Source organism: Natator depressus, chromosome 7 (genome assembly GCF_965152275.1).
Source record: "Natator depressus isolate rNatDep1 chromosome 7, rNatDep2.hap1, whole genome shotgun sequence".
NCBI lineage: Eukaryota > Metazoa > Chordata > Testudines > Cheloniidae > Natator > Natator depressus.
The window spans coordinates 95,202,292-95,228,386 of NC_134240.1; the positions used below are offsets into that span (position 1 = coordinate 95,202,292).

Sequence of the window (26,095 nt, forward strand, 5' to 3'; positions counted from 1 at the left end):
AGTGAATTATATCTTCCATTTTGTTGCCCAGTCACCCAGTTTTGAGAGATCCTTTTGTAACTCTTCACAGTCTGCCTGGGACTTAGCTATCTTGAGTAGTTTTGTATCATCTGCAAATTTTGCCACTTCACTGTTTACCCCTTTTTCCAGATCGTTTATAAATATGTTGAATAGGAGTGGGCCCAGTACAGACCCCAGAGGACACCACTATTTACCTCTCTCCATTCTGAAAACTGACCATTTATTCCTACCCTTTGGTTTCATATCTTTTAACCAGTTACCAATCCCTGAGAGGACCTTTCCTCATATCCCATGAATGCTTATTAAAATCCAAATATATTCGGTTTACTGCTTTCCCTTCATCCACTATTTCTGTAATTCTAGGGGTTGGGGGGGGGGAAAGCAGCAATCAAGTTTTTCTGAAAGAATTTCACACTTTGGTTCTTTCTATACCAATGCAGTGATTTGGTATAGTTTAGAGAGCTAAGCAAGTGCTCATTTATACATCACAGCTATTCCTCATTTAACCCATAATAATTAAAACTAACAATATTAAAAGTATTTATTAGCTCTAATGATGTATAGCAAAGCGTTTATATGTTTTGGCATATATTAGTTTCCTAAGTTAGGCCCTGGTCCAGGGCCAGGTGAGGGTACTTTAGCAAATGCCTACATTTAAGGACTTGAGTAGTCCCACTGACAAGAGTTGGATTACTCACATGTTTAAGTACCTCAGTGACTCACCTTAACACATAACTATAACAAATCTTAAATGTTAACAACATTATTCATGCCAATTTCAACTGTAAATACTGATAAATGAGATTTTATATAGCATTTATTATTCTGAACAATCCTAAAAAACTCTGTAGAGATTGCATATAAAAACATTATCCATACATCACTGAAATGCAGCTCTGAGGATGAATACAAGCAGCTACTTTTTGACAGCAACTCCTTATTGCAGTTATTTTTAGGAGGGGCTGTGAAAGATAATTTCAGTGGAAAGTACACTGGATATTTTTAGACAGACATTTATTCTTACCCAATTTAGATACCCTGGCAAAATTAGTTGCCCACAGATATTGAAAAAAATAACACGCTAGACTAATTTCTAACTCTGTAGATTATTTTCAAGTGGTTTATCTAAATATGAACAGAAAACAAAACTCTCTTATTTCACTATACAAAGTGGGATTATTTACCTGTTCTGTAACCCAAGTACTTCAAGATGCGCTGGTCCCCATTTGTATTCCACTGTGGAGTATGCATATGCACCTGAGATTGGAAATTTTTTCAGCAGTGGCTACTGTTCCATACCTATGCCTTTTGTCTCCTCATGCTCCAAACCAAGGGCATAAGGGGTGGTGCAGACTGACCACCTCTCCAGTTCCTTCTCTATGGCCAATAAAGTCATGCGCTGAAGTAGATGGAAAAGAGGGCAGGTAGTGGAATACAGACAGGGACCACACATCTTAAACAACAGTGAGCAGGACGCCAATGGTTCAAACTGAGTTTTCGTGAGGGCCACTAGGACAAGATTAAGATCCCACATTGAAGTTGGCTTGCGTACAGGAGGAAAAAGCCAAAGTAAGCCTTCAAGGAAGTGGATCCTTATCGGATGGACAAAATTGGAGTAGTCATCAATGGGGGGACGGCAGGTGTGGATAGCCGCCAAATGAACATGCACTGAGTTGAAAGTGTGTCCTGAAGACTTTAGGGAAGGCGGCAGATCAGGATAGCAGAGATGTCTGATTCTTCTGGATAAGTGTAGTGGTTATGAGCCCTGATGGAAAATCATTTCCACTGGGCTGCACAACAATTGTTTAGTAGACTCCCTTCTATTATTGTTGAGAATAGACTGGACATCTCCTGGGCACGCAGTCTCTAGGTGGATGCCCATCCAAATACAAAGTGGTCAAGTGCAGTGAGTCTTGATTGGAATGCTTGATTCTGTCTTTGTGCTGCATCAACAGGTTCTGGAAGGTGACATGCAGATGAGCTGACAACTGAAGGAGGCTAGGAAACCAGAATTGCCTGGGCCGAATGGGAGCTATCAGTATGACCCATGTTTTGGCCTGCCAGATTTTCTTCAAGACTCGAGGTAATAAGGGAATGGGGGGGAAAGGCATACATTAGTTGCTCTGACCAGGGACCAGAAGCACATCTCCCATGAAGTTCTGACCCAAAGTCCCCCAGAGCAGTAATTCGTACACTTTTTGTTCTTGTAGGATGCTAAGAGGTTGCAGGACAAGGAGCCCCAAAGATGGAATACGGTCTGCTGAGTCATGAAGCTTTCACTTGTGGTCCTGAGAGAAGCAACTGCTGAGGTTGTCTGCCTGGGTCTTGGGTACTTTCAGTATGTGCACGGCTGACAGAATTATCTGATGTCAAATATACCAATTCCAGAGTTATACAGCTTTTGTAGAGGGGTGAATTTCGCTCGTTCCTGTTAGTTTACATAGAATAGCCTGGCAACGTTGGCCCACATCACTAGAATGTGGTGAGACCTTATGATGGGGAGAAACTATTTGGAAGCCTCCCAGATCACTCTGAATTCAAGTTGGTTTATGGGCATTGTGGCTTCTTTCACCGACTATATGCCTTGTGCTGAATGTTCAACCAGGTGGGCATCCTTACCAAAAACGGAGGCATCTGTGATGAGAGACTTCTATGGTAAAGTCAGAGTGAACAGAACTCTGTTGGTCCTTGTTCTCCCACCAAGTCAGGGAGGCCCTCACTTCTTGACAGAGGGAGATTAGTTTGTTTATACTGTCTGAGCAAAGCCAGCCTGTGGACAGTGAAGACCATCTCCCAAATGAGGTTACATAAGCATAAGACACTGTTACCCTGGAGGGGTAGACAGGAGCACATTTGCAGCTGTGGGCTCTCAGTTGCATGGCAAGATGTTTGATACCTGGAGCCATAAACCAATCCCCTCTGGACAATGACAGGATGATAGAAGCCAAAGGAAGCATTCTCAATCTCAGCTTACAAATAAATATACTGCATTGTCTTAGATCCTTTGATCTGAGGAAGAAATTTGAGTAGAACCTCTTCCCTCTGTGTTGTTGAGGTATTGGTTCTAAGGCTCCTTGAATGAGGAGGGAGACTACTACTTGGGCAAGTCTCCTCTTGTCAGAGGGATCCCTGAACAGGGACAGGGAAGCAAGGTTTGGAGGAGGAAGAGAGAGGAATTCAGTTTAGCCTGATTATACTATATCAAGTCTCCATCTGTCTGTTGTGATGCCCTGCCAAGTATGGAAAAAGTGGGCCAGGCGACTTTCAAACTGAAGAAGAGAAGACTTGGGTCAGACTGTGGCCTTAGAGCACATTCCATAAAGCATTTCTTGAGTCTGTCTTCCCATGCCTGTTTAGTTCAGCTGGGAAAGGAGTGGTAGGTGTTGCACCTGGAGACAATGTGGGCTTCTCCAGATATAAACACCAGAGTTACAGACTGACCAGTCAAGCGGACACCATGTGAAACCGGAAATATTCAATTAAGCAGCAGCAGAGGCAACAACAAAAAAGCAAACACTGTACTGTGACTGTATTACATCTTAAATGTAGGCACATCTGGGTTGCCTGTCCCCACCCCATTCCCACGGCAGACACAATGTGCACCGTTTTCACCCCTCACCCCCACACACACACTGGGAGGGAGACACACTGTTTTCACCCCCCTCTGCCAACTGGGAGAGGGAGGTGCTGTTTTCTCTCTCTCTCTCACACACACACACACACACACACACAGAGAGAGAGAGAAAGGTCGGGAAGGGGGAAGTTGGCAAACTCAGTCTGACCCAGGGAAAGAAGCTGCCTGCAAGGAAGCTGCCGGTGCCGAGGAGGGAGCTCAGCTGTTGCTGAAGCCTGCCCTGGAGTGTCAGCTGCTGGATCTGGAGCCCTAACTGTACTTTGTTCAGAGTTACAAACATTTCAGAGTTACGGACAACCTCCATTCCCAAGGTGTCCATAACTCTGAGGTTCTACTGTAACTAACACTAATACTATACTAAACTAATGGAAACTATTTAAGTGATTTAAAATGATATATTTACAATATTTACTGTTTCAAAAAGGAGAAGCTTTGGGAACAATGGAATAGTTCCATCTCAGATCATGCAGCGGTAACATGGAACTGGAGCAGCAGTTGGTCCACACTGCCCCTGATGCCCTTTGCTTGGAGAGCAAAGGGGCAAATGGCAAAGACACAGCCAACAGACACTGCTAAAAAATTCTGATCTCAGGCTCATAGTGCACATGCATTCCCCACAATGGCATACACAGAGACCAGCACTCAGAGAAGAACTATTTTATTGCTGATTTATTCACAGGAGGTTCTTAGATTCTTTTTCTAAACTCATTTGGGTACTCCTGAATAAATAACACAGAGTAAGCAATGCATCTTTCTTTTTAAAAATCTGTGAGTTACAAATACTCTGTAATGGAGCTTTACCAATTTCGTGTCCCACTCAAGAAATAAATGCTGCCCAATGTCTTTGCACAGGAAATTATTCAAAATAGAAGGAAGTGTTGGGAACTAGAAAGTTAAATAATCCAGGCTATATATCAGGTACATTACCATTACATATGCCAGTCTTCACTTTGATTAGGTATGCAGTGCAATACAAACCTTTCGCTTCATGTTTATTTTAGTTCCAAATTAATGGCAGTGCTTTCCTGCGTTTTTCATCTCGATCCCAGTTCACTCATTTCTCTTGTTTATTAACTTGATGATTGCCCAGAAAGCCCGTTCTGATATACATCCAAGAACTTCTGAATTTTATTATCTGTTTGTTTTACATTTCAAATATGAGAAACATTTTTGAATGGAAAGTGAACAGAGGCTGATCAGTTACTCACAGTCTCTCCAGGGATCTCAGTCCAAAGAAAGAGCCATTCTTTAACCATAAGATCTTGTTGTTACTCAGAATTCTGCAAAAAGTCATAAAAGAATCTGGTTAACAGATCATGATAATTTCGCTGATTAAGAACATGTAATTACAGTAAATGATGTCGCTGTAAAATACCAATCACAAAATTCTCTGCTTCATTTGCATTTTCTTTTTTAGCAGTAAATAAAATAAAGATTATCATTTTCACAAGTAGAAAGTTACATCTCCAACATTCTCCTGTTTAACAAGCAAGTAAGTCAACAAGTGCAGCGTGGTGCCGTGTGAAAACTGTGAATTTAATAGACATCTGCACAGCACACATTTGATGAACAGCTGGTGAACGTTAATTTTTATGCTTGCATAAGTCAACAAGCTGGGTGTGTGGGTGAGGGTGTGGGGAAATGAAGAAACCTCTTCCTCCAGGCCACAGGACAATAGTGGAATTACTTGGGACCTGCTACAAACAGTGATGAACTCTTCCCCCATCTCCCCATTGTCAATGACTAGTATATGTCAGATCCATACACCTAACAGAAATAACCTGCTCCCTATCACACTGAACTGGAGCTAGAGAGAAGTACCTCCCCACACAGTTCTGGGTTTTGCAGGAGATTCAAACCTACTTTTCTAAAAGCAGCAGAACAAAACCTTTCCATGTTTATCAAAGATTTTCTTTTTTCCTTTCATATAGCATGTTGTTTTAAACCTATCTCCTAGTATTTCCTACCATAATTAAAATATAATGAACGCTTATTTCAATAGTGCAGAGGTCTTGCCAGAACAAACTGCTGCTGGAGATATCGGTGTCTCAGAGCCATACTGGCTCACATATGTTGGGATTGTCCCAGGATACAAACTTTTTGCCTAGAAGCATGCAGGACGATTAATAGGATAATGAATACTTCCTTAAAAATTATGTCAAGAACTGTGTTTTGGAATCTATCCCATCACCTTGAATACCCTCCAATTTATGGAAAGCTTGGTTCTCTGTCGCAGTGCTTGTAGCCAAACAACTCATATTGCTTAGACTGAAGAGCAGACTGCTTCCAGGGGCAGGAGCTTGGTCCAGTGACTTGGCTGATCTGGCAGCTAAAGAGTGGGTAAAATTTCGGAGAAGGGGGACCGCAGACAAATTAGAAAAGATTTGGTCTGACTTTTTAGAAATTTTTGATCGATGCCTAGTGGATGGACACCAAGATGTCACTCTCCTTTCCCCTCCCCACCCCCCTTTCTTGCTTTCCTTTCCCTCCCTTTCCATTCCTTTACCTTCCCCCCACCCTTCACCCCATCCCTGATTTTTTCAAGGGGTAAATCAATAAAATATTAATATAAAACATTTAGATGTTGCACACCACCATATATTGCATAGACATAACCTCTCAACTTGCCAAGGCCCAAATGTGGAACACAGTGTGTGACAAACTCCCAAAATGAGGGACACAAAAATAATTATCCACGCAGGAAAACTTAATATGCAGTGGAACTCAATCCTGTTGCGTAAATAACTCTTGATGAGTTTCATGATTTTTTTTAGACTAATGTAAATAATTTTCAACAATAAAAATGAGGGGACACCCGATTTGTGACCAGTGTATAACTTTAGGTCTATATTGAGTGACATTCCTCAAAATAAGGAACACATCAGAAATATGCATCAGTGCAGTGCATCTCTCATTTAAATAGATTCCATAAACAAGAAGTTAGTTTAAAAGGAATAAAGGCTGGTTAACTGTGACACTTGCCCCCCCCCCCAAACTCAAATCCTTAAAAGCAAGGAAGTCCTTAGGTATGCAACAATCCTTATCTGTACCCTTACATCCTCAGAGAACACTTCCACTGACAGTCACAAGATCTCCATCAGGTCAGGAAACATACTATGCACAACACATTAACTCTCTTCCACAGTATAACACGAAGTCTTAAACATAACCTAAGCAACATTAGCAAATAAACACCACAGATTAAGCATGTGCTCTGTTATAGGATTGTGGGATAAATATAAGGTCATAAAGGTCAAAGTCAAAATAGGGCTAGTGTTTGTTCTGATTTTGTTTTATAATCTCCTGAACATCTAAGGTAGCCATATTTGATGCATATTGGTTAAATAATTTTAAAATTGAGCATTTAAACTGAATATTTGACCCACATGCTGTAGAATTTTTCTGCTCTTTTAGGTTTTGGGGGGTTTTTTGGTGTTTTTTAATTCTTTCCTTCCCTTTTATTGATCTAAACTTCTGAGACCAGGCAGAGTTTGAATCACCCCATGGAAAATGAAGCCCCCCCAAGTTAAAATTGGCTTGGTTTTGGAGGCTCAAAACGTGAAATTCTACTTTGTATTATATATTGTGTCATTTGGCTATATATTGTGTTATGAAGAGATCGTATTTTGAGGTATATTGTAGTGGCAGAGAGTATAAATATTACACTTGGACTGTTCAGTATGACCCAGATTTACAAAGATCTGTGTACCTTAGAACTACCATCTCACTTAGGTATGATACATGCATTCCTGTCTTCAGATATTTGCCCTTATATGTATATATCATTTGGTTTTTCCAGTTTTCTAATAATTATATTCTGGATATAGAGATAAGATTTAACTGCTGATAGCTCCATTTGTCAATATAATGTGTGCTTCATATTGTCCACCACCTGGATTTGCTTCTGGTTTGTCCTAATAGCATAGATACAATCCAATATTAAATTATCTGCATAAGGCAATCTCCTTGGAGGGGAACGTAGTGAAGAAAAATATTTTCATGATGCTAATAAAACATGGTTGGTTTAAGTTAAACATTGAGCAATGTGGGCACATCCAGTCACTATGTTTGCCTGTTTTATTTTCTCTTAAACATGATTCTTTTAGTCTTCAAAATTTTTCATTTTTAAAAGATCATTCATGTAACCAATGTAAACCCCCCCCAAAAAAGTTTAAAAATTAGAACTAATTAATTTTGCGTTTCTAAATTTAACCTTAAACTGTATTCAGACCTTCACATAGTGACTACGTTTCCAACAGTTAATTTTTCTTTAGTGCCTCATCTTGTTTATGTCAACTGCCAAGAAGGTTTTATAAACATGATAATGTAAAGACAGCAAATACTTACTTAATTAGGTATAGTTAAAATATGCAATTCAAGCCAAAAATGCAAAAACTTTTCTGGGTGGATTATTAATAAGTCATGGCTTCAGAAAAGTGTAACATTCAGATAGGGCAGATGAAAATGGTTTCCTTATAATCAAAGCCTAGCTAGACTGTTCTAATATGAACAGTATATAGTATGAATAGTAAAATAGTATGAACTTCAGCACTGTCAAAATTTAAGTTACATTATATTGTATTGTAGAATATTGCTACATATTACATACTTAACTCAGTCTTCTTTTCTAAGGATATTCACTGTGGGGATAGGAAAGAGAGTCATGTGGCCACATTGTTGAGTATCTTGATATGGAAGAGGACTTTTAAATGAAAAAGGTTAAATAATAAGCCCTTCCATGTAACAGAAGCCTGGCCTGATGTCTCTACTAAAAGTTCAATTTCTTCTGAAAACCGCAGTACATTCTTTTCTTTACCAAAGCACCTGAAAGAATGGAAGATCTACCACGTGTGAGTAGAAGAATGCTATTCATGCTATATTTTCTGCACCCCCTTTGGTTTTTTTGTAAATATGCTTCTAGCCTGCTTCTAGCCAAATGCAGTATTATGTTTGTAAATAGAGACAGGGTCTAGAAGTGATGTAGAAAAATAAAAAAACACAAAGAAGCATCTTTTTTAATGTAGTTATCTATTGGATTCTTGGTTTTATGTACCTACTTAATTATAATCGGCAGTTGTAACATATGCTGTGTTTTTATAACATCAGAAACTGATGCACTTGGGATTATTTTGATAAGAGAACATTAACCTTAAACTTGAGGGTTTTTTTTTCCTCCTTATAAACCACAGCAGAACACTACATGTTAAATATTTCACACTTACTATCTACTGTTCTCAGCATTTTCACTTGTCCTATCTTTTCAGATGTGTTAGTTGATTTCAGTGATAAAACACATATTGCTAAAAAAGCTGCCTACTTGCTATATTAAAGTAATTATCAGGTTCCAGCTGTGTGCTAGGAGCCTCACATTTTGAATTTTTTATTCAAATGAGACTAACATTTAGAACCTTTTATTTCTTCAAGTGCCACTTCCAAAAGAGTTTGTGTTTAAATGTTTTGCTTTTTCTAAATAGTTTCCTGGCAAATTTGCTCTGTCGCCCTATCTGCATTTACCCTCTACATCCAAAAAAGATACTTTCCAGCTTTCCAACTTTTTTTCCCAAAAGTTACCTGTAAGTAATATTCATGTGTATTGATCCAGCATTCGTGGGTCAGTGACAGACACATACTATCTGAAACACTAAACCAATCAGATATTTTAGTACTAAGGATTTTAGGCCTCTTGATATGGAATAGGACTTTTAAATGTTTTACCCAGACAAAGATTCCACCACAATTAGGAAGAGGGGAAGTTATGATGGGGACGCATATCAATTATATTAATATAAAAACACCCCTAAATCATAAGGTCAAAATATAAAGAGTAGCTCTAGCACTCATAAGGGAATGCCAGGGTTATATCTACCTGCACCCTGTCCCTTTAAAGAGTGGAGGTCTAATGAGGAGGCCAAAGGAGACAGCTCTGGGGAGCAGTGTGTGGTTGCAGGAGTAGAGGTTTTTGGTGCTTGCTCTGGACAGACTCAGCAGGAGTTTGCATAAGCTGTGCTAGTTTTTTGGATACTAAGTTCAATGAAACTCCATTTTTTAAAAAAGTTTTAAAATAGTCCTTGGTCTGGCAGTATAAGAGCCTAAACATTAAATCAATAACCAATGGTAGGTTAAAGAAAATAAAATGAGTGACAAGATCATGGAGAGTCTTTGATAGTGGTAGATCTTGAGATAATGGAATTTTATTTGCGGGTAAAGATTTAGTATCTGCATAGATTTTGTGCTACGGAAGTATAGAGGAATGTGTCAGGTAGTCCTTCACTCAGAGACAACTGTTCTCAGCACTCTGATACAAAGACCCATGCTGAGGCAAAGGTGTTAGTCTGATAGGATTTGGTGAAGGAGTAGAGAGATCAGACTGCACCTTTCCATCTCTTTAACTGAGAGTCTCTGACTCTAACAAAGTAGCAGCTACAAAATGAGTGGAATTACCCTGACACTCAGGAAACATGGGCTTTCAAGGCAACAATTCATTCCGGTGGAATATACAGTATATCTACATATGCACATTGAGCTCAGTCATTTGATGGCATCATCATAAGCCAGGTGGAGAGCCACTAGCCCACCATCAAAATAAGTCAGTGGGCACTCAAAGATATGCTACATAGTCTGAAGTTGACAGCAGCTGCATCACAGGTCATTAGAAAAATCCCATTTAAAGAGACTGGCCACACAGCTGCCCTGTCCTGTTCAAAATCGGTTCAGAGATGACCACAGGGGCCTTGGTAGATCAAAACCTGATTGACAGATGATGAAAGAGTGATCAATGACTATCATCACTGATCACTCACTGTGTCAAGCAGATTCCACCGTCATGTCTTGTGGTGCCATAAATGACCATAAAAGGCATCTAGAAAACAAGCGAACTGGTCGGTGGTTGAAGAGTTCTGCATACAAAGGCAGGTTGCTATTCTCACAGATCTTGGCCAGCAGCACAACAGAGGCCTTCTCACAGTGAATGTGGGGTGGTGTTATGTCATTAAGTATCAATACAAGCAACTCCATTGCCATGGCTAAAGTCATAGTAACAATACTCATAGCTTTGTTAAGCTCTACATTTACCAGCCTTGTGTGAGATGAGCAACGCAGACAGAAGACAGAAGCATAATAATCTGCTGTTGAATAGCAGAGTGCAAGGGCTGATATTCTAAGTGTCCAGGCACTCACACCCCAGGTTGAACCAGCCAATTTTATGAGGAAGTTGTTCGGAGTGTTGACTTCGGCTCTCATCTTCCTCAAGTGGTTGCAATACATTAATGACCTATCCAATGTCACATTGAGGTAAACCAGATTTGGATCATGCTGAAGGTGTTGGCCACTGAGGAAAATGTTTAACTCGTGGCTTGTATTTGCATTATGCAGATGAAATACACTAGGAACTATCATGGAAGAGCTCAGCTGCAGACGCCATCAACTATAATAGTCTGCCATGAGCTCCATATCACCATTCAAGGCCTTAATTTCTGAGAAGGACTGAGCTTGGTAGCTGCAGCAGATGTCGTCGGCATAGATAAACTTGAGAGAGAGTGTAGCTCACAGGTCTTTGAGGTACACATTGAACAGTAATCAGTGAACGAACTGAACCTTCAGGAAGGCTGTTGATCTGACATTTCCAAGAGCTACAGCTCTAAACTGCCTGTTTTGGAGAAAGAGCTCTACCATTTTGACCACCCAATGCAGGGCAATGCGAGAGAGTTTAAACAAAAGGCCTCTGTATCAAACTGTGTCATAGGCAGCAGTTAAATCCAAGACGACAGCTCCTGTCTTTAGATTTTGTTGAAAACTGTTTTTGATAAAGGTGGTTGTCAAGGTTCCTTCCCCACTCTGAACTCTAGGGTACACATGTGGGGACCTGCATGAAAACCTCCTAAGCTTATTTTTACCAGCTTGGGTTAAAACTTCCCCAAGGTACAAACTATTTTACCTTTTGCCCTTGGACTTTATTGCTGTCACCACCAAGCGTCTAACAAATATATAACCGGGAAAGAGCCCGGTTGAAAATATCTTTCCCCCCCAGAATCCTCTGAAACCCTACACCCCCTTTCCTGGTGAAGGCTTGATAAAAATCCTCACCAATTTACATAGGTGAACACAGACCCAAACCCTTAGATCTTAAGAACAATGAAAAAGCAATCAGGTTCTTAAAAGAAGAATTTTAATTGAAGAAAAAAAGTAAAAGAATCACCTCTGTAAAATCAGGATGGTAAATACCTTACAGGGTAATCAGATTCAAAACACAGAGAATCCCTCTAGGCAAAACTTTAAGTTACAAAAAGACACAAAAACAGGAATATCCATTCCATTCAGCACAGCTTATTTTCTCAGCCATTTAAAGAAACAGAATCTAACGCATATCTAGCTAGATTACTTACTAAGTTCTAAGACTCCATTCCTTTTCTGTTCCCAGCAAAAGCATCACACAGACAGAGAAACCCTTTGTCATCCCCCCCCGCCCGCCAAGCTTTGAAAGTATCTTGTCTCCTCATTGGTCATTTTGGTCAGGTGCCAGCGAGGTTATCCTAACTTCTTAACCCTTTACAGGTGAAAGGGTTTTTCCTCTGGCCAGAAGGGATTCTAAAGGTGTTTACCCTTCCCTTTATATTTATGACAGTGGTCAAAGCCAGGATCAGTGTTCATGTCACACTCCCTGTCAGTACCTGGCCCCGACAAGTTAATCATCTAACCAGTGGACCAAATTCAGCGACAAATCCTGATTATGTGCCACCTGACTGTGACCCCAACGTATCGCCATCCTTCAACTTTCTGATGGAATAAGGTTAATTTACAGGCCTAGACATCCCTTATCGATTCATAGATTCCAAGGCCAGATGGGATCCTTTATAATGCAGGCCATAGAATTTCCCCAATTTAATTCCTAGAGCATATCTTTTAGAAAAATATCCAATCTTGACTTTAAAATGGTCAGTGATGGCAAATCCACTACAACCTTTGGTAAATGATTTCAGTGGTTAATTACTCTGACTATTAAAAATGTACACCATATTTTTAGTCTGAATTTGTCTAGCTTGAGCTTCCAGCCACTGGATCATGTTATACCTTTCTCTGCTAGACTGAAGAGCCCATTATTAAATATTTCTTCCCCGTGTTGATGCTCAGGGAATGTAATCAAGTCACCCCCTTCCTTCTGTTTGCTAAGCTAAATAGTGATAAACTCAAAGAGCTCAATCTATCAGGTATGTTTTCTATCCTTTAAACATTCTCACAACTCTTTTCTGAATCTTCTCCAATTTATCAGCATTCTTCTTGAATTATGGGCACTGGAACTGGACACAGTACTCCAGCAGTGGTCACACCAGTGCCAAATAGAGACATGAAATAACCCCTCTAACTCCTTCTCAAGATTCCCCTGTTTATGCATCCAAAGATCACATTAGCTCTTTTGGCCACTGCATCATTCCAGGAGCTCATGTTCAGCTGATTACCACCACAACCCCCAAATCATTTTTAAAATCACTCCCTCCCAGGTTAGAAAGCTAATAGGAAGTCAGTTCTGTCATTAAACAATGAGTGTCACAAGCATTTCTTATGTTACTATGTATTGGTGTTGTACACAGATATGAGAATGCAGCAAGTCCACTTGACATTACTCCTTTCTGTAGGCTCACTGCTTAAGTTACGATCTAAAACAATTCCATTTCAAATCTTGTTCATGACAAGCTGACAAAACTATTTCAATTCCAGGATAGAGTGGTTGCCCTCATATTTTCTTAGAGCAAAATTACAGCAATAAATATCAATGAATCTTTCTTTGGTAGACTAATAATGGACTGGATAGGTCATGTTCTAGGTTGTTTCTTCTCTTTGCATTGGAACTGCAGAGACAGGACTGTTAGGCAGAGAGAAGGGGAACGAGACCAGGCACCCCATAAAACAGCAGTTGGAGAAAGTGTGGGTCGTGAGAGTGAGATTTAAAAATATCTTTGCTGAATTGGCATAAAGTGGGATGGGGGACATTTACATTGAGATGCTGTGGTATAAAATGACAGATTATTTTAAAGGTTTATAATGCTTCTTCCAAGTCAACAACATATAATGTTTATCCCCACAGTATGCATAGTTCATTTGACTGTTGTAGTATAACAACTTAGACTAGAACTTGCAACACAAAATAGCAGGGGGTAAAAAAGCCATTGCAATTGTGGGCTACATATGCAGAGATAAACATCATTGTCGTGGATGAGGACAATAACAGTCCCATTCTTTAAGATGCTGATGATACCAAAACTAAAATAGTGCACATAGCTTGGGTAGCTGAATACCAGAAGGATATTAACCTTAACCAGTTGGGAGGAAATTTAGAAAACTATAACAAAATGATTAAAGATCCAGACAGATTGACTTACGAAGAAAGAATGAAGTATTGACAGCTTATCTAAATGAATAAATAGGATATGCTAGCCACCTACAGATATTGATGACTGAACAGGACAGAGAGGGAACTTGTGTTTGAGGTGTTCTAAGGAGAATTGGGAGTATTTTTTAATATACATTTCACTTTTTTTCTGTATGGCAATTTACAAACAAGGTAAATCATGGTGTCTACCGAGATGAGTTTGAGCAGAAGGAAAACAAACAATTTCAAGAAATATTTTTCTAACAGCAATGTCTATTAGACTATCATAAGTGTGCAAAACATTTCCTAAACAAGTAAGTGTCAGTACTCCTCCCTGAGTTCACAATCTAAGAAAGCATTTTACGAGCTAAATTATGTAGTCATCTATATTCTTACTCTCCCAGTCCTCACTCCACCTTTAGTACCTCCCTATTATTTTACCAAACTCCCCTCTCTTGACAAAATGATTTTTTCACTAGCAATATGGCCAATGCCAAACATTCAAAAGCAATGAGTCAGACACAAATTCACAAGATTGGCTTAAAATGGGGGAGAGGGAGGGTTAATTATACATTTAGGTATCTTTTTATTTGCCTTCTGTTCGAGTCTTTTGTGTGCTCTTGGCTCAAGTTCTCAAGCTTTTCTCCGCAACCATAAAGCTAGAGACTTACTTCTTTAAAAAAAAAAAAAAAAGAAAAGAGAAATTCTCACCTAATCCCATGCCTCCAGGTGCTGGGGCTTTAAACATCAAATAGCCTGTGACTCATACTGAAATTGTGGCAACACTGCACTCGGGAAAATTATGTGACTTGAACCCTCCCTTGCTCAGCCCAGTTCTCCTCCTCTCCTCTTTGAGAGCTCTGGGAAGTGAGGGTATTGAATTCCTGGTTGTTCAAGGGCTAAAAGGAGAATATTTGTGAAAGACTGGCATTGCATGTGCTTCCATAGCTCTGCGCATGCTCCTGAGGCTGTACTTCAGGCTGAGGGAGTGCAGAAAAGCCTTAAAAAGCTCTTTGCCATCAGTGCAGGTGAGGAGGGACAGCTTCTTTCCAAGAGGAAGAAGGATCATTTCAGGAACAGAAATGTTGCTTCCTGTTGCTTACTCCTTTCCCTGCAGTAGCCCTCTGCAGCTCTGTCCCCTTCAGCTTTTTTTTTCTGTGCTCATCTGCTCCCCAGGGGAGAAGCAATGTGAGTGAAAGTCATCTGTCACATCTGCTTAAATGTGGAATGGAGCACCGAGGAGAACAAAGGGCATTTGAAGAATGGCTTCACGTAAATCCCGTCCACCACATCTCCACCTGAGACCCAAACCATGATCTTAGAGCTAATCTAGATCTGAGCGCCACTGTCTGAACCCTCTCTAGTTAATGTTACATTGAATAGCAAGAGTATGTAACTTTTTCTGAATCACCTTATGTCACAGCAAGGTAAGATATGGAGAATCCAGTACTCCACAACCTTAATGATTCCTTCTTGAGACAGCTAAATCTCAAACACACCAGAGGAGGCACTGTTCTCAATTTAGGGGTTTATCTACACTTGAGATTCACTACTCCACCACAGACTGCCCGTGTCACCCCAGACAAGTCACTTAGCCTCTTAGTTCCTCATTCATAAATTGGGGATAATAGCACTGCCCTAGCTCACAGGAGTGTTGTGAGGATAAGTACATTAAAAAGTATTTTAAATCAATTGTTCTGCCTCTGGCAGTCCTCCCACTGCCATCCCACACTGCTTTGCTCCACACCAGGGTTGGCCTGTCTATCTGTGAGCCCCTCAACTCCCTAGGGTCACCTTGACCAGTTGCCACCTGCCCATTTAAATGCTGATGCACAGCCAGGTGTGCCCCTTTTGCAATTCTAACTCATGGCATGTTCACATAACCAAAGTAACATATGGATTACATAGCAGCCACATACATACAGTCCAGTAACATCTTATCAGCATTCACCGGAATACCAAGATATGCATAAGGATAACGAAGCCACATGAAGGCGAGGGGGCACTCCCAGGGCAAAAACCAGTGCCGTAACAAAGGAAAGGCTCGCCAACAGTGTTATAAAAACAACAGGGACAAAAGCAGGATCTCTGGTAGAGCTCAGGTGGTCTGTGCCTACCATGAGGAGCTGGAACACATGTCTGTGAAGGGGACTACCACCAAACCCTAGCATGTTTTGGACACCACCGAAAACACCCCGAACACAACTCTGAGCAGGAAAAGACTGACCTGGACAAGCAGGATCTCTTTGACCCACAAAGTCCTGACATAGAGGCAGTGTCAGAGAGCCCAAGGCAAAAACCCAGTCTGATAGTGCTGGGAAGGGAACCTCTTCCATAAGTATCATGACCCATCGCACGATACAACTGTAGAAGGGGATTTAAACAATTTTCTTCCAGGTAACATCAGGGTGCTGTTGTGGTGGGCTGATGTGAGTTAGTAATTAACCGGGCCTTGCGATACAACTGCCAATGCATGTGCAGCAGCCAGTTTGTATTAATGACCACCGGGAACACAGCACTCCATAGTGTTTACTCCATGCTGCCTGACATCGGTTTGAAAATGGTGCTGGTTTGCAAATCAGATTAATTGTGGGATGCACGGTGAGGAATCTTGTCGGGATTAAGTATTGTTTATAAATTATTTTGAAAAGAAAAGGAGTACTAGTGGCACCTTAGAGACTAACCAATTTATTTGAGCATAAGCTTTCATGAGCTACAGCTCTCTTCATCGGATGCAGTACTCCTTTTCTTTTTGCGAATACAGACTAACAGGGCTGCTACTCTGAAACCTGAAATTATTTTAAGTTATTTGAATGAAAGGGCCTCCAAAAGTGCACAGAATGTTTAACCACTTCACTACACATATACTATTTAAGATGAAAATGAGACATTTAATTATAATTGATTATAATACCGCATGAGTTTGTAGAAGGATCTTTTGGTGTGAAAGACACAATCAAAACCTTCAATTGAAACTTATTGGAAAATAAAACCCTAGGGTTAAAACCTAGACCCAGTGTTTTCTTTGGAACAAAAGTATATTGTTCTCTCACTATCCTTGTTGGATGCTTTTCCACAACACTCCTTCTGGGTGGTATGAGAGACTGTTAGGTCGCATTAAAAATAACAAGGGCAGAGAATTCTTGCATAAATCATTGCAAATCTGCTTTAATTAACTAAAACACATTTGAGAGCATGTTTATTCAAGCAACACCACAGTCGAGGCAGTGAAACTGAACATTCACATCACTAGCAGAACACAGAACTCTAGCCCTAACCCAGATTTTGGTTCATTTGAATTAAATCTTCAAAAAAAAACCTAGCTCACTGTCTATCTTGCATACAGTGTAGGATCTTAGTATGATTCCTTAACAGTGGGGAAGTTATAGTTCACAGCTTTTGAAACAAGCTCCCTCAGCCACAGGGCCACATTCATTAACTGAAAAGGACAAAAAGCAGCAGGAATCAAAGCATTACTAATGGAACTGTAAGTACTTCAGAAAAGCAATATGATTGGCTCTTTTACTATATTTGTCAAGCACTGGCAAACCTTTAAACCAGACTGATCCACTTAAGTAAAGCATATTCTTTTCTCTTTGTTTGTATACAGATGAATTTGACTGTCCAAATACCGTCAGACCTAAAGGCTTTCCAGTCATGACAGGAAACCCTGCAGAGAGCTTCAAAAATGCAATCAACTGTATCCAAGAAATTCAACACCTGGAAAATCTATTACATTAGTGGTTGACTATGGAAACAAATCTGATAGTATAAACAGTGGTTAAAGAAATCCAGACAGCACAAAAAATGTGCAGTCATAATTCACTAACGCTCATACAATCTTACAGTGCTAAAACCCTAAAACCAGAAACTTGCACAGATACAAAATTTGTGTCCGCATCCATCCATGATCCGCAAACATGGTCCACAGATATCCGCAGATTTGCAGGGCACTACCTAAAACATCTCTACATATCTGCTATCTATATTTCACATATTAACGCAGCGTTCATATGGATTTGTAGCATCCTTATAATATGTAGATTAATTTCGCCCCCCTCCCAAATTCATGACACAAAATTCATGACAGCTTTTTAAGGTGTTCTCTTAAAAATTTAACCATGATCTGAAATGTTCCTTGAGGAGACTATGCTAGTAGCTTTTTAAAATGTGTAATTTGGTAAGATATGGGTAGCACTGAGCCTCTGGACTGTGCTATCACACCCACCGTAATGTTTTCCTATATATGGTCCCGTTCCTGTACTTAACTTTACATGACTAGCCCTACTGATTTCAGTAGGGCTACCTACCTGCATGAAGTTAAGCATGAGAATAAGTGTTTGCAGATAAGGGCTTATATCATATAAGCTTATATCATATAAACTGGAAATATTCCAGTTTACCACTATACAGCAAATTAAATCTTAGTAGCCCAACTCTCAATAGCAATTGTGTGGTGGTTTACTGATTGGAGAATGGGTCAGGACATCTGGGTTCTATTCCCAGCTTTGCCTCTGACTCATTGTATGACCTTGACTAAATCACTTACGTGTCTCTATGCTTCAGAATACCTATTTGTAAAATGGATGTAGTAATATTTGATTCTTGTGGGAGTTGTAAGAATGTTTGAAAAGTGCTTTAAGAGCTTTTGAGAGGAAAGGTGCTATAAACTGTAAATGGATATACACTTTTAAAAAAGGTTATTCATGCATTCAGGTACTAGATGGGTGCACTTTTATCTTAAAAAAGGATTTATATGAAAGATTAACAATGCAGTAAATAAAAATAGACAGTACTTCTCTTTATTGAGCACCTGGCATGGAAGTCAGTTTAAGGGATAGGGATGTAAAGGGATTGTTGAGGGGTATGCTATTAAAAGAACTAGTTTTTGTTTTGTTTGTCTGGCAATCCAGTTGATTTTGTGTTACGGTTTTAATTATTGTATGAAATGCAGACACTTCCACAATTCAGTGCTCACCTATGGTGTAGAGGATATAAGGAGGAGTGAAACCACTGCCTGAGAGTGGGACAGTAGCCACCAGCAGATGGTGGCAGTGCTGTTGAGTTGTTTATAGGCTCAACACTTACCACACTGCCTGGAGTCAGAAGGTGAAATCTTGACTCCACTGGAATCAATGTGAGTTTTCCCAGTGACTTCAGTGGGTCCAGGATTTCACCTAGACTCCAACTCCGTACACAACCCATTCTTTATGAGCATGAGGGTTGGCTTGAGATCACTTGCAGAGAATGGTGAGGTGAAGGTAACAACATGCCAAATGCTGGAAGACAGGAAGTTTCCAGAAGCAAACACATACGTGCTCAGCTAACCTAAGTCAACCTCCATGGCTTAGCTGACCAGCAGCTCTTTCTATAACAGGACAGAATCTACAATGGTTTACAAAGACTGTTTTTGTAAAACAAGCCTTGACAGGACCCAGAAAAAAAAAAACGATATTCCCTTTTTTCAAGGCCATGTGGTCAATCTACATATGTGCAGCCAGGAGATAAACTGTTTCTTTTCTCAGTTGTACCCCTGCTACTATATGCAAGTCTGCCTCTACCTTTGCTGCTGAGCTCAGAGATAGTACACAAGGCTGATCAGTGAGCCTGTGATGGAGGTAGTGAGATGAGCAGTGCTGCTTCCATAGCTGAGCGGCCTTTCTGCAGGTGGCTCTCCTGTCCCTTCCAATCCCTCTGCTCTAGGATGAAAGTTTGGGGGTGTTGGAGAAAAGATATACTTGTCCTTCCCCAGATTGAAAAATAGAACAGTGAGGCAGCAACTGCTCCCTATAATTAGAAAAATGGTACTACTGAACATAATGAAAATAGTTCAATTTATGAATTTTAGAGCCTCTTAGTCCATTAAAGGCGATGAATGTTTGCTCTTCTACAAACACTAACAACTTGAAATCATGAACAGTAACACAGGAATCGCCATAACTGATCAGACCCACGGTCCCCCTAGTCCAACAGTGGCCAGTAACAGCTGCTTTTGAGAAAGGTACAAGAAATCCCACATATGTACATGTGGCCTGCCCTCCATATGAAAGTCTCATCCAACAATCTTTACTCTTAATGTACTGAAACATTAAGCTTTATCTTCCTTTCAATACATTGTTGTTTGCATTAACTCTGGATATTCTTATCTATATAAAATCTCCAATCCCTCTTTCAATTTTGCTAAGTTCTTGCCCTCAGTGACATCCTGTGGCAGTAAGTTCCAGAGTCTAGTTACATGTTGTGTGAAAAGGTATTTCCTTTTATCAGTTTTGAGTTTGGTACCTTTCAATTTCATTGACTTCCTAAAACAAGATCAAATGGCAACAGGGAGAACAGAAGCGCCAAATCTACCTTTTCTATATGATTAGATATTTTAGATACTTTTATCATATCCTCTCTTATTCATCTCCTTTACAAGGTAAACAATCCCAAGTTTTTTCAGACTCTCTTCATGCAATTTTTTTCCCATGCTCCATGGCCCTTCTCCAAACTCCCTCAAATTCTGCAGGATCCTTTCTTTCTCTGCACTCTTCCCAGTTTCAATTACTTACAGTTTATCACTCCATACACTTCTCAGTGTCTCTAAGAAATATGTACTCAGAATTTTCTCTCAAATACTCATGTGTCTCGGCTCCTACAGCAGACATAAGCAGAATACAACTGAATACTTAAGGAAAGAACAGGGAACAACACTCAATCTCTTCATCAGTGTAGGCATTTATCTTACTGGCTTGCTTGTGTAGCTACCATATTTTAACCCAAAGGTATCATTAGGAGATTAACTGGATTTTGCTGAAGTGAAGCCTGCAATGGCATTTTTTCCCCTTATGATGGTGTATATTGGCAACGAAGTCACTAAATACTTTCCAAACCCCATGGGAAATTGAAGGGCTGGCCCTTGCATGACACTGACACACACACACTTCTTTCTGGCTGATCTATATGAGAAAATACTTTATCCTAAGGAACATTAGAATCTTTGATTTGAAAGAGCAGGATTATCACATCTAAATTCTGTTTGTTCTTTACTCTTTGAGCCATTTGGCAGGGAGGTGTGGGTATCAGTAAGAACCTAATATTCAGAGCTCAGCAGTCCAGTGGGTTTTCTTAAGATTACATGGAACTGCACAGATTCCAAAAAGGAATGGAGCTTTAAGCACAAATAGGAAGTGGCAAAAAAAGTTTCTCCAAAATAAACACACCAATGAAAGCTTGAAAACAGATCAGCTCCTGGTACTATATTGTTCAAATAAGTTAAATTACAAGTTTATCAAAAGATAATGCCAAGTAGAAAAATGCTAGCATACAATTACTATTATCTCTTGTACTTTAAGTTACTGAAATTTTCATAAAATATTGTATTGTATTTTAGAGATGGTATGTACCAGGATCCTTTACCAATATCACTACTATGCTTCAAACATAATTAGAAAAAATATTTTTCCAGTTATATCTGAATATCAATTTAGAATGTAAATTAACAAAGACTGTTCTTTGCAACAAAATTGAAAGATTGATAGAAAAATATTAACTATATGAGAACATAAATTTACCCCAAACAAATATTTGCATATCATATCATAGGAGTAGATGGATAAGAAAAAGAGATTAAAAGTTGATCCTTGAATATACGGTATTCTTGTAATCAAAAATATAAGACTGTGGAGTAGAACACAGGGACATTTAAAAGCTACTTACTACTGGAAGACTAGATTTTTTATTTTTTTTTTTTAATCAGAACAGCACAGTAATACTGTCCCATATCTACCAACGACTTACGTTTGCTATTATGCAGGCCAAATGAAATAACCTACAAAGAGCAGTCCCAACATAATACTGTACTTTCAGCATCAAATTTGAAAAACCCACCTCAGATATTGCAAATGGATATTTGGCTTGTAATTGTGCTCTAACTCTCCAATACTTGAGGTTCAGATAGAGGCGAAAAAAGCTTAACATCACGTCAATATTTAAAAAAGATAAGCAGAATGATCCAAGTAACTATGGGCTACTTGGTCTGGTTTTAATCCCAGACAAAATAATGCAAAGGCTGATGGAATACAGTTGGTAAAATAATTAAAGGATGGTAGTGTAATTATGCCAATCGTAAATTCCTAGTTTATAAGGCCTGAAGGGACCACTGTCATAATTTAATCTAGCTCCTGTATAATGCAGGCCATAGGATTTCCCTGAATTAATTCCTGTTTGACCTACAGCATGTCTTTTAGAAAAACATCCAAACTCGATTTAAAAATTGCTGGGGATGGAGAATCTATCGCAACCCTTATTACATTTTTTCCTGTGGATAATTACCATCACTGTTTAAAAAAACAAAATGAAAAAACACTTTATTTCCAGTCTGAATTTGTTTAGCTTCAGCTTGGATATGTTATACCATAGTCTGCTAGACTGAAGAGGCTATAATCAAATTTTTGTTTCTCATGTAAGTACTTATAGACTGTGATCAAGTCACCCCTTAACTTTCTCTTTGTTAAGCTAAATAGTTTGAGTTTCTTGAGCATATAAGGCATGTTTTTCAATCCCTTAATAGTTCAACTCTAAACCCTCTCTAATTTATCAACATCTTTGAATTGCAGGTACCTGAAATTGACACAGTATTCCAGCATCGGTCACACCAGTGTTAAATACAAAAGTAATATAATCTCCCTATTCCTGTGTGACATTCCCTGGTTTATACATCCTAAGATCACACTAGCCCTTTTTCACTGGGACCTCATCTTTAGCTAATTATCCATCGTGATCCCCAAGTTGTCTTCAGAGTCACTGCTTCTCAGGAGTCCCCCTGTCAAGGTTCCTTCCCCACTCTGAACTCTAGGGTACACATGTGGGGACCTGCATGAAAACCTCCTAAGCTTATTTTTACCAGCTTAGGTTAAAACTTCCCCAAGGTATAAACTATTTTCCTTTTTCCCTTGGACTTTATTGCTGCCACCACCAAGCGTCTAACAGATATATAACCAGGAAAGAACCCGCTTGGAAACATCTTTCCCCCCAAAATCCTCCCCAAACCCTACACCCCCTTTCCTGGGGAAGGCTTGATAAAAATCCTCACCAATTTACATAGGTGAACACAGACCCAAACCCTTGGATCTTAAGAACAATGAAAAAAGCAATCAGGTTCTTAAAAGAAGAATTTTAATTGAAGAAAAAGTAAAAGAATCACCTCTGTAAAATCAGGATGGTAAATACCTTACAGGGTAATTAGATTCAAAACATAGAGAATCCCTCTAGGCAAAACCTTAAGTTACAAAAAGACACAAAAACAGGAATATCCATTCCATTCAGCACAGCTTATTTTCTCAGCCATTTAAAGAAAACAGAATCTAACGCATATCTAGCTAGATAACTTACTAAATTCTAAGACTCCATTCCTTTCTGTTCCCAGCAAATGCATCACACACACACACACACTTTATTTTTCCCTCCCTCCAGCTTTTGAAAGTATCTGGTCTCCTCATTGGTCATTTTGGTCAGGTGCCAGCGAGGCTATCCTAGCTTCTTAACCCTTTACAGGTGAAAGGGTTTTTTTTCCTCTGGGCAGGAAGCATTTTAAAGGTATTTACCATTCCCTTTATATTTATGACACCCCCATTTTGTAAGCAAGGCCTATGTTCCTTGTTCCTAGAGGGATAACTTTACATTTGGCTGTATTAAAATGCATATTGTTTGCTTGCACCCAGCTTACTAACCAGTCTAAATAACTATCAGTAATACTGTCCTCTTCATTATTTACCACTTGATATGTCTTTGTGTTATCTGAAAACTTTATCAGTGTTGATTTTATGTTTTCTTCCAAAGTCATTGATAGAAATGTTAAACAGAGTAGGGCCAAGAACCTATTCCTGTAATATGCCACTAGAAACACACGTGCTCAATGGTAATATTCCCCATTTTGAGATCTGTCAGCAAAGCCAGGTTTTAATCCCTTTAATCCATTTTTTTTTTTTTTTTTTTTTTTTTTACTTTTCTAGGCTTTTTAATCAAAATGTTAGGTAGGTTTATGGAAAATGGAGCTTGTCAACAGTGGCCAATGCCAGGTGCCCAGAGGGAGCGAACCTGACAGGTAATGATCAAGTGATCACTCTCCTGCCATCCATCTCCACCCTCTGACAAACAGAGGCTAGGGACACCATTTCTTACATCCTGGCTAATAGCCATTAATAGACTTAACCCCCATGAATTTATCATCTAGTTCTCTTTTAAACCCTGTTATAGTCCTAGCCTTCACAAACTCCTCAGGCAAGGAGTTCCACATATTGACTGTGCGCTGCATGAAGAACTTCATTTTGTTTGTTTTAAACCTGCTACCCATTAATTTCATTTGGTGGCCCCTAGTTCTTATAGTATAGGAACAAGTAAATAACTTTTCCTTATTCACTTTCTCCACACCACTCATGATTTTATATACCTCTATCATATCCCCCCTTAGTCTCCTCTTTTCCAAGCTGAAAAGTCCTAGCCCCTTTAATCTCTCCTCATAGGGGACCCGTTCCAAACCTGTAATAATTTTAGTTGCCCTTCTCTGAACCTTTTCTAATGCCAGTATATCTTTTTGGAGATGAGGAAAGCACATCTGTATGCAGTATTCAAGATGTGGGCGTACCACGGATTTATATAAGGGCAATAAGATATTCTCCGTCTTATTCTCTATCCCTTTTTTAATGACTCCTAACATCCAGTTTGCTTTCTTGACAGCCGCTGCGCACTGCGTGGACATCTTCAGAGAACTATCTACGATGACTCCAAGATCTCTTTCCTGATTAGTTGTAGCTCAATTAGCCCCCATCATATTGTATGGATAGTTGGGGTTATTTTTTCAAATCTGTATTACTTTTTTTGCAAGTCCTCTCCAACCCCTTAAATTTTTTTTAAGTGACTGGTGTAATTTGGCATAGTCTATTTCCTGTACTAGGAAGTGTGACCTTTTGGCCATATTAAGATTTCCTTCAGTCTGTTTATATACAATATAAAAATTTGCAATAGAAGTGACATTCTGTAACTTATAAATAACCATGCTAAACACAATTTCATAATTTTTAGTATCTGTTTTCGGCTTGTTCTTCTTGCTGCTTTTGTTTTGTAAACTAAGCACATAGCTAACTGGAAAAATCAACTTTGTCTGAAATTTTTAATTAACTGTCTTAATAAATATTTACGTAATCTTAATATCTGAACCATTTATTGATACAAATACTTATTTTATATATATATATATATATATATATATACACACACACACACACACACACACTAACTATATATTTAATACTACTACTTATAATAATAATACTAAGATTTAGTACTGTTCATGTGTGGAAATCTCTCTCGATGTGTTCTATGTAAAGAATAATATAAAACAGAAACTGTAACACTACGGGTGTAATTTAAGATATCAAAGGAAGAAAAAAAATCTAACTTTGACACTTCCTCTGACAACTGTGTACCATTTATAAACTATGGAACAGGGTTTCTCAGTCCATGGGTCGGGATCCAAAATTGTGTGGCCAGAATGTTTCAAAGGGCACTGGTCCCAAAGGGCTGGCTAGGCTTGCCTCCCTGCTCCAGGCACTGCAACCTCTGGAGTCCCAGCGCCACATAGATTTGGCCAAGTCATAATGATGAAGGGAGTCTGGATAGGCCAAATTTGAGCGAGTGGCACCCCATGAGCCAGGTCACAAGTCCACTCATGCAAATTTGGTCCAATCGGGGGGCTGAGCCAAACCTGTGCAGCACTGCAACTCTGGAGGTTACAACGCCCAGAGCCAAGAGCCAAGCCCAGCCAGCCCCACAGCACAGGAGCTGCAGGAGCCGTGACTGTGGGGTCACTGCCAGGCTGGACCCAACTCCCCTGGGGGAAGGATCCAACTGAAACCACCCCAGGGCCTCCACCCCCAGACTATTTATTGGGTCTCGACAGGCCATAAACATTTACAAACGAGTCCTTAGCCCAAAAACTTTGAGAACCACTGCTATAGAAGACACTTCTTTTGACAAATGTGGCTGCTATTTATGAACTTCGGATCTTTAGGATTTTTTTTTTTTAAGGAGCTTAGTTA

The 26,095-nt window shown here is 39.5% G+C and overlaps 1 protein-coding gene across 1 annotated transcript in view; it reads right to left on the reverse strand.

Annotated features, from left to right (window-relative positions):
* Positions 1 to 26,095, reverse strand: part of ADGRA1 (adhesion G protein-coupled receptor A1) — a 468,757-nt gene that overhangs the window by 392,318 nt on the left and 50,344 nt on the right. The window contains exon 2 of the mRNA XM_074959108.1: positions 4,864 to 4,935. Within this exon, the coding sequence (XP_074815209.1) occupies positions 4,864 to 4,935 (72 nt within the window). The remainder of the gene's footprint in view (positions 1 to 4,863; positions 4,936 to 26,095) is intronic.